This window comes from Furipterus horrens, unplaced genomic scaffold (assembly GCF_987537825.1).
Source record: "Furipterus horrens unplaced genomic scaffold, mFurHor1.1.pri manual_scaffold_1, whole genome shotgun sequence".
Classification (NCBI taxonomy): domain Eukaryota; kingdom Metazoa; phylum Chordata; class Mammalia; order Chiroptera; family Furipteridae; genus Furipterus; species Furipterus horrens.
The window spans coordinates 181184682-181198449 of NW_028327171.1; the positions used below are offsets into that span (position 1 = coordinate 181184682).

The 13768-nt window shown below is 34.4% G+C and overlaps 1 protein-coding gene across 1 annotated transcript in view; it reads left to right on the forward strand.

Annotated features, from left to right (window-relative positions):
- The window catches only part of ANKAR (ankyrin and armadillo repeat containing), a 49135-nt gene that overhangs the window by 17902 nt on the left and 17465 nt on the right, over nt 1-13768 (forward strand). The window contains exons 8-14 of the mRNA XM_090281649.1: nt 2238-2446; nt 5151-5255; nt 6529-6770; nt 8496-8664; nt 11788-12029; nt 12199-12352; nt 12437-12598. Coding sequence (XP_090137775.1) covers nt 2238-2446; nt 5151-5255; nt 6529-6770; nt 8496-8664; nt 11788-12029; nt 12199-12352; nt 12437-12598 — 1283 coding nt within the window. The remainder of the gene's footprint in view (nt 1-2237; nt 2447-5150; nt 5256-6528; nt 6771-8495; nt 8665-11787; nt 12030-12198; nt 12353-12436; nt 12599-13768) is intronic.

Here is a 13768-nt window from a genome sequence, read left to right on the forward strand (position 1 = left end):
ATCAGAAGGAGAACATAAGGAAGAAGCAAAGAATTAGTAGAAAGGATAATCACCAAGGTTGAGCTCTCCTCTGTGGAACTAATGAGGAGTGTGACTGTGCTGAATGTGTTTGAATATGGAGCACAAATGAAGCTACAACAAGGAACTGAGAGATCAGAACACAGATGGTACTTAGCATGGATATTGAGGTCACTGGCAATAGGAGAGGGTGTGTGGGTGAGGCAGTATGTGAGCCAGGATGTGGAAGAGGACAAACTTGGGCTGGGGGCAATGGCAATATGGAACTCAATAGGGTAATATAATGTGATAGCATGTTTTTCAAATGAGGCAAATCAAAGTGATGATGTTAGAAGTAACAGCAATCTTTATTCCTACTATTGAGTAGGAGAAAGAAAGCAACAGGAGAACAGTTGTTAAAGTAGAACAGGGAGAAAGTGAAGAGATGTTCACTCATAAAGGGCAAGAGTTTCCCCAGGGCCCAGGAAAAAAGGATTAGAGGAGAGATTTGGGGGTCAGCTGGATAGAGGTGAGAGTTTAAGAACAGGGTGCAAGAGAGAGAGGTTTCACCAAGAGATGAAGGCATAGATATAAGGATTAAAAAAATAATGTTTGAGGCGATGTGATGTGGTGAAAAAGGAAAGAGGAACTATGTATCAAGACTGTGCTGAGCAGCTTATTCATCCCTCAGGCCAACACTACTCACTGATTGTTGTTACCTTCATTCTTTTACAGACAAAGAAAATAACCCAGCTTGCTTCAGATCACATTGCTAGTCAGTAGATCTATTAGTTAAGAGATAGTTGAAGCTGCTATGACAAAGATACCTCAAAATATTGGTAGATTAAATGAGGAAAACATGTAGCTCTTTTTTATGAATCTGGGTTCATGGTTGAGGGCTGGCATAATGGCTTGACAATACAAGGGACCCAGACTTCCTCTTGTTGCTTCTTATTATGTGGCTTCCATATCCTGGTGCAAAATGATCACTCCTTTCATTATTATGCCTGTATTCTAGCCGTGAGAAGAAAGAGAGAGGAAAAGTAATGGTCACTCCTTTTCTCTTCAGGTTGTTGTCCAGTAACTTTTATTAATATGAGATTGCCCAAACTTAGTCTGGCAGCCATACCTATCCATAAGAAAAGGTGGGAATGTCATATTTTGGTGAAGAGCCATGTACCCAACCAAAAGATCTTTATAACCCTCAAAAGCAGATAGTGGGTTTTGAGAAAAACTATTAGTTTCCACCACAATGAGGAAGCTGAAATTTGAGGACCAGACATGAAGTATAAATGTGTTGTAACTCTACTTGAGTCTCAGTTTTGTCATTTGTAAAATGGACTAATAATAATTGCCTTGCTTTTTCCTTCACTATAGAATGGTTGTAAGGATTAGATAAGATAGTGTATTCTAAGAACTTTGTGAATTATCAACTTTTGAACAGGTTTTAAGACATGATAATTATTGGGTTGGCCAAAAAATTTGGTTGTTTTTTTCCCATAAGATAGATCTAGTAGTGCTTAGTTATCTTGAACTTCATTCAAAACAAGTTTGTTAGATTATAGTGTGACAGCTATCATACCAGTGTGCATTAAAAAAAAACAAACACCAAAATTGGTGGATTTTTGTGTAGCCATTTTAATATTGGAGGTGGAAGAAAATAAGCAACATTTTTGCATATTATACTTTGTTAATTCAAGAAAGGTGAAAACACAAATGAAATGAAAAAAAAATTTTGTGCAGTATATAGAGAAGGTGCTGTGACTGATCAAGCATTTCAAAAGTGGTTTGCAAAGTTTTGTGCTAGATATTTCTCACTAGACAATGCTCCATGGTCAGGTAGACCAGCTGAAGTTGATAACGATCAAATTGAAACGTTGATGGAGAACAATGTTATAACATGTGGGAGAGATAGCAGATATACTCAAAATATCCCAATCAATAAAGTTCTTGGTGAAAATGAAAAATGTGTCTTTTATTTTATAGAAAACACCATACAAACTTTTTAGCCAACCCAATAGTTTGGGAAGGAGTATAAGGACAAACACTAAAGGACAGCCAGGGAGAGCAGGAAAGCAAGTCTATTACATATGGAACATATAGAAAAAATAACATGTAAGAAAGAAAGATGATGGGATAAATCAGACTTCCTCCGATAGCAATTTGGATAGTTCCACAAAAAGTAAATTTGACATATTATATTTATGTTCAATTATTATAATATGTTCCTTGATTTTTAGGAATCACTGTACTCCACTGTTACTCGCTGCCACTTCAGGAGCACTGGACACTATTAAGTACCTATTTTCTCTGGGTGCTAACTGGAGAAAAACAGATATTAAAGGAAATAATATAATTCACTTATCAGTGCTAACTTTTCATACAGAGGTTCTCAAGCATATAATAGAGTTAAATATTCCTGAACTCCCAGTTTGGAAAACTTTGGTAGGTGAGTATAGAACACATCATCTCTTTATAATTGAACGTTTTGATTATTATTCAGTTTAATTATTGATAGTACTCTGAAATAGAGAAAATAAAATTACATGCATCATGTTTTAAATATTTAAAAAGCATGAAATAAACATTTTTGAGTTAAAACAAGAAATAAAAATAGCACCAAACTGTATTTTGTGTGTACAAATGTTGTTTTACTTCTAAATTAAAATCAAAGATAAATAACCCAAACAGACTACATTTTACACAATTATTTTTATTTTCCAATTTTCTCCAAAAGTACATCTTCTCTCCATCAAAAAAGCAAATTAAAAAAATAATAAGAAGGAAGTTAAAGTTTGAGTAGAAAAGACTTCCTCCAATTTGTTCCTCACTTCCTAATTTTAGTGATGGATTCAGTAACATTTTTCTTCAGATTTTGATAAATGTTTTGTGAAAAATTTTGTTCAAGATTTCTGTCCAAATTTGTATACAGTCTAGCCAGAAATATTATAAAGGTAAGAGTTAATAAACATATTGAAACAGATAGACAAGTCGTAGGACTTAGCCAACCTGAAGAACCATTCCAGGCCAACAGTGGGAAAACTGAGAACCTCTCAGATTCACACTGTAAATCCTCCATAGGTTCAAGAACTCGCAGTGCCGGTCAGAGTGCTCTCTGCAGAGCCTAACCAGGAAAGACATAGGATGCTAAGGAGGGAGTTCCCCTCCATCAACAGGGAACTGGGAGCCTGACCCGAGAAAAGAAAAGGGAATTTCAAAGATGACAGTAAAGGGAGTCCCAGAATGGAAACTGTGTACCCAGGCCAAAAGGAAAATGTGGGAGGAATTACCAATAGGTACAAAGAAAACTAAGCAGATGAAATAAAATAACATTATTACACCGAGGGAAAACAAAAGTAAGAAAGGAGGCAAAACTGTACTACATTGTAATGCTTACCTGTGAATAATATCTGTTTACGAATCATAATGTAAGCATTGGATGCTCATTTTTTAAAGATTTTATTTATTTATTTTTTGAGAGAGGGGAAGGGAAGGAGAGAATGAGAGAAACAGAGATCATTTGCCTCTCATAAGGGCCCCGACAGAAAACCGAAACTGCAACCCAAGCATGTGCCCTGACCAGGAATCAAACTGACGACCTTTTACTTGAGCTTTGCAGGATGACGCCCAACCAACTGAGCCACACCAGTCAGGGCTTGAATATTTATTTAAATATTTATATAAATAGGGGGAAGAGGAAGCTGAGGAAAGGGCAGAGCAGTATTGAAAGAGCTAATTTCTCATTTACCATAACATGAAGTCAACCGATGATATCTAAAATTTATATAGCAAAAGGTAATAGTGTGTATAAATATTTAGAAATATAGAGATATGTAAATCACAGAAGGTATAGGGAAAGTGTCCAAAGTAGTTATATCTGGAGAGAGAACTCAGAAGACTGAAGAGGGTGGGGCAAGGAACCACTATATTTTGCTTCAGGCTTATTAGTAACACATACTACTTTAGTAAAATAAAAACTAAAGCAAAAAATGAAACAAATTAGAGATGAGAACTGATATTTTTTCCAACTCATTTCATCATGGGAACAGATATATTTATGACTTTCAGCCCCAATCTAATGACTCAAGAAGTCTGAATAATTGGTTTTTACTGGGTATTGGAAGCACATTCCAATTATAATTAACAGCCCCAAGAGATATTGGAAAGTGTTTTCAATGTTTATATATGTGTGCATATGTATCATTTTATATCTTCATCTTTTTAGGAGGAATTAAGGAGACCATCCTGTTACTTTTAAAAGACTAACATATTTGAAACACTCATCTCAGTATAGAATAGTATTTCTACCAGAAATAGATTAATGGCACAAAAAATTCCTGACAACACCCGCTTTCTACTGTCATTATTGGGAAGTCCCAATGATGATGGTGCAAACACAATAACCAGTGAGCATCTGTCTGCTGTTTCTTTGCTTTGAGCCCTGGAATAGCTCTTCCTCCTTACATTGACCATGTCTACTATGAGTAAAAGAAAAATAGCTGGGGCTTATTATGTCTTCAGGATTAGCTGTTGGAGTGGAAGCTAAATTTAAAAGAGAGAGCCAGGGAGTGATCTAGCCAAGGTAGGTGCTAGAGCCAGATTTGTTAGTACAAGAGCAGAGTAAAGAGAAATCAAGCAAGGATACTTCTTTGTGTTTTTTCTTGCACCATAAACATTGTCTGGATGCATGTATATTTGTATTATCTCATGTCTAGAGTCTGAGTTCATTCTTCTTCATACTCAGGAAATATATAAAGCCTCACATATGATTTAATAGATATTAAATTTTTATTGACAATAATGTAGTTTACATCCTTGAAAACCCATACTCAAATTTTACTCAGTAACTGATTTCAGGCCACTGAGGTATACTATTTTCCAAGTGAACTTGAATCATGTGGCCACCCAATCTAAGTTTAGGATTTTCAATACTAATTATACAGATTATAAACCTCAAAGATGATGAGTGTATGCAATATGTTCAGCATCTCGCAGAAGGCCACATACAGAGGGAATTCAATGAATGCATTTGGTGGTAATGGTGGTGGTGATCTCAACTCATGGCTTCACTTGGCCTATACAAAAATAGAAGCAATCATTCCACTTCTTTTTGTAAAGTTATAACATGTGCTTTTCTGTTGAACACCTACCAGAAATGTTGCAGTGCGAAAGCTATAAACGAAGGATGATGGCTGTCATGTCCTTAGAAGTAATTTGCTTAGCGAAGGATGAATACTGGGAATATATTTTGAGTGCAGGTGATGTAAAATTTATTAACTATCTTTTGCTTATGCTCTTTTGTACAGAGCTATATTATATTCAGTTAATCACTTTAATCAATATTTTTATTTTCCACATGGAAGTTGCACAGGATCAAAAAAACTATATAAATCCCATTTTTATAAAAATTTCCAAATTTAAAAATGACATTAAATTACTTTACAATACTACTTCTCATATTTACTACTATCATTTAGAAACTATCTATATTCTGTATTTATACAATTTATTTTTTTAATTAAAAATAATGTTTGTGGTTTGTAATGGCAGTCCTGAGTCTGTAGATAGTTCAGTATTTAGAACTTAGGCTAATTGCTTGCCCTCTTTAAGCCTAGTTTCATCATTAATAAAACAGGTCCTACCTCACAGGATTGTTTAGAAAATAGTACTGTTTAATATAACTTCTAAAATGATGGAAATGTTGTATCTGCACTGTCCAATATGGTAGCCATTAGTCTAATGTAAATATTGAACACACATGATATGCTCCATAAATATTTGTCAAATGAATGAATAAGTGAAAAAAATTATTATAGGTAGTCCCCTAATATGTTCATAAAAGTATGTACAAAAGTTCTATGTCCAAAAAGTGAACCATAGATAAATAAGTCATGAGGGAGATTACATTTCAGATAAAGGCCTATTCAAAATTATATTTTCCAGTATTTTGTGTGTGCTCTATAATGTGCTCTTTTCTTTCACATTGAACTGATATAACAAGCATCCAACTGACGCCAGATTTTGTTTTCACCATGCCCAATGATTTTTGAACCAGTTGTGATTAATCAGGCTAAGGTTGCTTTTTACTAGATTCAGCACCTTATTTTTGTTTTGCAGTGCTTATACAAAACATGGGTAAATTATAATACAATGCTCAAATAACTGCACAAACACTGCCACACAAATATGATGCAATAAACAAAATGAACTCTACCATATGGTAGCTCAAAGAATTTATTTGTCCGTAATCTTAAGCCAAAATTCAGTGCTTCAAAGGTTGCTTATGGTTACCAGTATGAAATGTGTGATTGTGTGCTGTGTGGAAATTACACATCTGAATGAGAGAGCTCTGTACTGTAGACAAGACAGAAAAGTGCATTCATGTAGTTTTAAGTGATAACATAAATTTTATAGAATTATTTGCTGATTTTTATATAACAATACCTATAAACATTATTTAAATCTTATCATGATAAATTGACTACAAATGGTTACAAATAATTCATGCTTTTCTTGATCTCTTCATTGCAGGCACCATTCCTGCTTTAATCAATCTATTAAAAGGTTCCAAAATAAAATTACAGTGCAAAGCAGTTGGGTTACTGAGTAATATCTCCACCCATGCAAGAGTAGTGCACGCTCTAGTGCAGGCAGGAGGCATTCCAGCTCTGATCAACCTACTGGTTTCTGATGAACCAGAACTAAGCTCTCGCTGTGCTGTCATTCTGTATGATATGGCACAACTTGAAAACAAGGATGTTATTGCCGAATATGTAAGTTCTTTTCATAGAAAATAATTTTGACTGATAGTCATTCCCTCATGTAGAAGCTAGAAAGAGACATACCATGTTCTTATGCAGTAGCAGAACTTTCAGGGAAGAATTCCGGTATCAATGGGGACGGCAAAGAACAAACCTGCCACAATCTGATAGTGCCAAAAGTAAACAAGAGCAGGACAGTACCAGAGCAGGCACAGCAAAGGGCATGAGCTTCAGCAGATGCCCAGTTCCCCTATCCCCAGCTCTCACAAGGTGACACAGTGGGCCCAAGTGGATGCTACCTACACATTGAGTTTGTGTCGCATCTGTGGAACTTTGAGCTTAAGAAATCTTTCACTTTGTTAGCAATCAGTAAGCAAGCCAGTTCTTTGTCTGGAGGAAGCTGTTACCAAATCAGACAAGATTGCTAGTCACATAAAAATCCTGAAGCATGGCCCAGGTGAAAGAGCTGTGACGATCTTCATACACTCACACAGTACAGGTAGGAGTGCAAGAGGCCCAGGGAAGACTGTTTCTCCACAAAAATATCCAGTAAAGCTGTCACCTGGGCAAAATGGAAGGCAGGCCAAATGCCCACTTAGCTCTAGGGGATGTGGTTACTTCTTGCTGTTTATAAAAAGGTATTATAAGAAACACTACCATTTTGGACTTCCATTCTATCTGAGATATGTAGTCTGAAAGAAATTTTTTTGTGTGACCATCAAACAATGTTTGTGATGCTGTATTTCCTCAGATAAAATACACCTTATTATGTCTGCTGATGTTTTATTTATGATATTTTAATAGATATTTATAACTAATATTTTTTAGAGTTTTCTTTAAGTAACGCTTCTTCATTGTGGATTGAATCAATTAGATTATAAAATGTACCCTTTTTGTCAAGTGTAATACTTTTGCATTGATTTCTGTCTTACCCAAAAATATGTTTATAATCTGTTTTCTTTGTGCTCTCATGTTTAACTTGGATTTTTCCATCCTTCTCTTTTTATTTTATTTCTTGTTGGTTGGTTTGTTATCAGTCATTTAGAAAATATATTTGAAATATAGAAACCCCTAGGACCACCTTCAGAATTAGTCAGTCAGTCTTCTATATTTAGACCTTATAATCTTCAGTGATTCTCAGAACTACCCCAAGTTAGAATAAATGTATACCTTGGATGGAATATGTTTAAATTTGTTTTGTCATTACTTTTTATTGGGTATAATTCATTAACATTTATTGATGTGACATGTTTAATCCTCATTCTGTCATATTTTGTTATTATTTTTAAAGCTCCTGCTATGTAATCAGTGTTGTTGTTTTTTTTTTTTTTTTTATTCTTTATCTTTAAAATCTAGGACTTGCACATCAATGTTAGTTACCTATTTTTTCTGGGACTTGGTATAACTTTTGAACATATACATTCATCTGCTTTTATTTTTGGAATGTTTTCTTGAATTTATATCTTTACTACATCTCTGTAGTATTCTTTCAGTTCATTCATACAACACGTAATTTTTTAGAGTTTATAATATGGCAGATACTAGTTTAGATGCTAGGGTTATAACAGTGAACGAAACAGAATGAAATCCCAGCATTCAAGGAGCTTTTATTCTAGTTGAAGGTAACAAAACAATAAACAAAGGAAGGAAGCCAAATATATAGTATGTTATTCTAAATAGAGATTGAATACATCTTAAATAAATTTAATTGTAATTAAATGTTTTGTTTATTTTTAGAATGGAATCTCAGCTCTGATAAATCTCTTAAAGTTAGACATAGAAAGTGTGCTAGTAAATGTAATGCACTGTATACGGGTATTATGTATGGGAAATGAAAACAATCAAAGAGCAGTAAGAGACCATAAAGGCCTCCAATACCTTATCGCATTTCTGAGTTCCGAATCAGGTGAGCCTTTATTTATGTATTATTTTTAAGCAACCACATATATTACCAAGTGATGCAAACACAGGTTTGGATTGTCCTGGATTTATCTTAGAATTGATCTAATATGTAATATACCCCAAATATCTGGAACACCTGAATTTAAACTGCTGGGTTTATAAAATTGAGAATGGGAGGGAAACCTTTCTTTCTCTTACCCCATATTCTTGCATTGGTCCAAAAAGTAGAAATTCCTACTTTCATCTCCCACTCAGGACTGTTACTCATCCCTCCCATGAAAGGAATAGTGAGTTACATAATTTTTCAGTTTGAAGAATGGAGTGATTACAAATGCATGGTTTAGGTTCTTTTTGGCACTTTTTCTCAAAGCAAGCTTGCCAGTAATAAGGCTGAAGCTTTTCTCTCTAGTCGATTCCTGTGTCTATTTATCAGTTGGATGAAATTCTAAAGGAAGAGGGCTGTCTTTTCTTAGCAACTCAATTATCCCAATAATCTGAGCTTTAAAGTTCAAAGGAGAGGTCAGGGATTTGGATAGAGAACTGGGAAGAATAGATTATAACCATAACAAAGTTCTTAAGAGTAAGTAAAATTGCTTAAGGAGAGTTTGCTCTGTGAAAAAAAAAAAAAGCAGCAGACCAAGAAGAGAAGGTTGAGGGACTCCAACTTTAAGAGTTGGGCGAAAGAAGCCCAATGGTGAAAGCAGGCTTTATCTAAAATACTTGGATCATAATTTCAAATTTTTCAGATTTAGAAGGTAATGAGTACATGTAAACATATTTCTGCATTGAAAACATGTAAATAGTCATTCTGAGATGGATAAGGTGCTCTTTAAGTTTTGCTCAGGTAGTTTGGAGTTGAAACCCTTTGGTATGATTTCTGTTACATACTTGAATTTCCATAGCGGTGTCATATAAAACTTTGTTAATAACACAGAACAGGACAATCGTGTGTCATTAAAAAGATGAGATCAGAAACATTGAAGGAATGAAAACATATGAGTGTGCACATACATATGTGGAAGATCAATCAGGTAAAAATGGGTAAAGCATATGCCTAAAACAAATCAAACTCAGAAAAAGTTGAAAAACCTCTAGAGATAGGGGTTAAAATTTGGGAGATGTTAAGAAATCCATAATCTCAAGAAACTGCCATGAATCTACTCTGGGACCAATTTACCTGAATGCATAACATTTTAGAGTGGTTCAGAATGGTTAAGAAAAAATTGGAATTAACAATTTTCCTTTGTGATCTGCTACAACTTAACAAATCAATGAACATCCTAGACAATTATTTGCTAAATCATTAAAATTGTAAAGGTAGCATTTATAAATAGTAAAAATGAAGAGAAAAGATCATTTTTTTTCAAAGTTAAGCTTTTTATCTCCCTTGGTCTTAGAAGATAATACAGATTAATTATACTGGATAAATTACTTTTATTTAGGTTTCAGATAAGGCAAGAGCTGAGTGGCCTCAGATCCAGTTAGCACTGGTACCGAGCTTGAATCTGTATCAACCTAGTGAACATCACTACCTGGTGACTCAGCACCTGCACCATGAAACTCATGTACTGCCAGAGGCTCTTTCAGTGACTGAGCATAACAGGCAGCTGGCAGGTGAAGGTGGATCTCAGGGTGCCTTTGACCTTTTACTGACCTGTTCCAGAATTGTTAAAAAATCAGTACGAAAAATCAGTGAAACTAAGAGCTGATTCTTTGAAAAGATACACAATATTGACAAACCATGAATCAGAGAAATCAAGAAACGAAGAGAGAAGACTCAAATAAATAAAATCAGAAATGGAAGAGAAGTAACAACTGACACCACAGAATCACAAAGGATTATTGAAAATGTTACAAACAATTATATGCCAACAAATTGAACAATCTGGAAAAAATGGTTATATTTGTAGAAACAATCACTAATCATAAGAGAAATGCAAATTAAAAGCACAATGAGATATTACCTCACACCTGTTAGAATGGCTGTCATCAATAAATCAACAAAATTATGTTGGCGAGGATGTGGAGAAAAGGGAACCCTTGTGCACTGTAGTTGGGAAGGAAGATTGGTACAGCCACTATGGAAAACAATATGGAATTTCCACAAAAAATTAAAAATAGAACTGCCTTATGACCCAGCAATTCCACTTCTGGGTATATACCCAAAGAAACCCAACATACTAACTGAAAAGAATATGTGTACCTGTATATTCACTGCAGTGTTATTTACAATAGCCAAGATATGGAAACCCCCTACGTACCCATCAGTAGACAAGTGGATAAAAAGTGTGATGGAATATTGGTCATAAAAAGTGAAATCTTACCATTTGTGACAGCATGGATGGACCTAGAGGGTATTCTGCTAAGTGAAATAAGTTAGAGAAAGACAAACATGATTTCACTTACATGTGAAATGTAAAGAGCAAAATAAACGGACAAACAAAATAGAAACAGACTCATAGACACAAAGATCAGACTGATGGTTGGCAGGGGGAGGGGGTTTGGGTGCTGAGTGAAAAAGATAAAGGAATTAAGAAGTACAAATTAGTAGTCACAAAATAGGCCTTGGGATGTAAAGTACAGCACAGGGAATATAGTCAACAATATTGTAATAACTGTTATGGTGCCTGGTGTGTACATGAAATATCAGAGGACCACTTTGTAAAGTATATAATTGTCTACCCACTGTGCTGTATACCTGAAACTAACACAAAATAATATTAAATGTCAACTGTAATTTAAAAATAAAATGTGAGTTGCTAGGGAAATGTGATACACCCATTCATAGAATATTTAGAAGGCACTGATGTTTATAAAGAATAGGAAAATGTAATACTGCTAATTTGAAATGCAGGCATTGTTATTTATAATACAACTACATTAAATATGTCTTTAGCACTGCCTAAATTTGTGTATATTCATTAAAAAATAGTAGATGGGCTTAAATGAAATGTTTGATTATGTTTGGGTGGAGAGAATGTGGACAGTTATTTTTTCTATTTTTACTTTCTAAATTTTCTATGAACTATAAATTTGATTTTATAATATGAGAAACTAATGATATGCTGTGTTTTTATATCTTACATTTAAAAAGATTTAATTAACTGATTCTTGAATTCATTTGAAGATGTGTTAAAGGCTGTGTCTTCTGCTACAATAGCTGAGGTTGCACGTGACAATAAGGATGTACAGAATGCTATAGCTGTGGAAGGGGCCATTCCACCTCTGGTGGCTCTATTTAAAGGGAAGCAACTTAATGTCCAGGTGAAGGGTGCAATGGCTGTGGAATCACTGGCAAGTTACAACCCTTCTATACAGAGAGCATTTCTGGAAAATTCATTGAGTAAATATCTTTTAAAACTTCTCAAGGTATGAGTTTTATGATTCATTGTCCTTTTCCTTAGACAAAGTATTTGATATTGAGCTTAGTTCAGTTAAAAGAAAACTAAAACCTATTCTAGAATTAACATTTTCTAAAAGATATTCCTACAGTATTAAATAAATGATCATTAAATGAATGAAATATGTTTTAAAATAGGCATTTCAAATAGATGTTAAGGAACAAGGAGCTGTAGCGCTTTGGGCCTTGGCAGGACAAACACTGAAACAACAAAAGTATATGGCAGAACAAATTGGATACAACTTTATAATAAATATGCTTTTGTCACCATCAGCTAAAATGCAGTATGTTGGTAAGTTATTTTCTATGTATAAATCTGCACAATGTGGAATATTGGAGGTCAGACATGTTTCTTACTTTTTTTTTTTTTAACCAGGAGGTGAAGCAGTCATAGCTCTCAGTAAGGACAGCAGAATGCATCAAAATCAAATATGTGAGGGAAATGGAATTGCACCATTGGTTCGCTTACTAAGGATTAGTAAGCTTGCTGAAGGCACACTTCTGAGTGTCATCAGAGCAGTGGGATCAATGTGTATTGGTTTGTAAATTTATTCTGTTTTTGAATTATCAAGATACTTCCCCTCTATCCCCATTGTTAGAGCTCTCAACCATATTTAATTTATAGATATAATTTTTTATATCTCAAGACCTTAATGAATTAAAGTGGTGTAATTCAAATCTTTATATTAGTTTTGCTCTTGAACTCTGGTTAGGAAGGGATATGAAGTCAAAGAGCCTTGCCTATTTTGACTTAAAGGAATCTCATTTTTAGGTTTAAAAGAAAAATATTTTTCTTTTGAATCTCAATAACTCAGTTTTTGAAGATGTAGAAGAGTTTGTAATGCTGGGGCACATTTCTCAGCTTCAGCCTCTTGTCTTGATTCTTTGTTCAGAATGTGACCACTTTGCAAAAGAATTAACATTTTGGAATGTCTGGAAAATGTTATGAAATTTTCAGTGATTGATCTATGAAAAAATTAAAACTTGGGTTCTTTTTAATGACCTTCATGAATGTATGGGGTTGATCATATACTGTGTCTTGTATACAGAAAAAAATATCTATTTCTAGTTCGTTGTATTTCCTCAAAAAAAAAAAAAAAAAAAGTCTAGCTAGCTGGATAAAGAATGTAGGAATTGATTCCAAGTTTTTTTTTCCAGTTTGCTTGAAACAGCTACTTCACAGAAATTCATTAATTGCTCCAAAGCAATCAGTCAGGAAAAGATAATATTCCTTTTTTAGCCAGGGAATATGATATAAATTATAGGTAATTTAAAAATTCTGGTAAATGATAATATATGTATACAAAGATAACTCATGGTTTTGTGTGTGTGTTCAACTTCTTCTCATCAGTCCACTTCAGGCTATCTACGTTTGCCTAGACAAGGGGTTCTGCAGTAGAACTATAGAAGAAAACCCTTGTTTTCAAATTCAACAGCTTAGACTGGTTACACACACTCCCCCCTTACATTTTCTTTCTCATCATGTTCATGCTTCCTTCTACATTCTTGAACAAATGCAGCATATTTAAAACAGCTGCTTTATGTAGGATATAAAACTGAACTCATAGACACAGACACACTACAGCATGGTGGTTACCAGAGGGGAGGGGGTGAGAGTGTGTACTAAAAGGGGCCAGATATATGGTGATGGAAGATGATTTGACTTTGAGTGGTGGGCACACAATGCAAAGTACAGATCATGTATCAT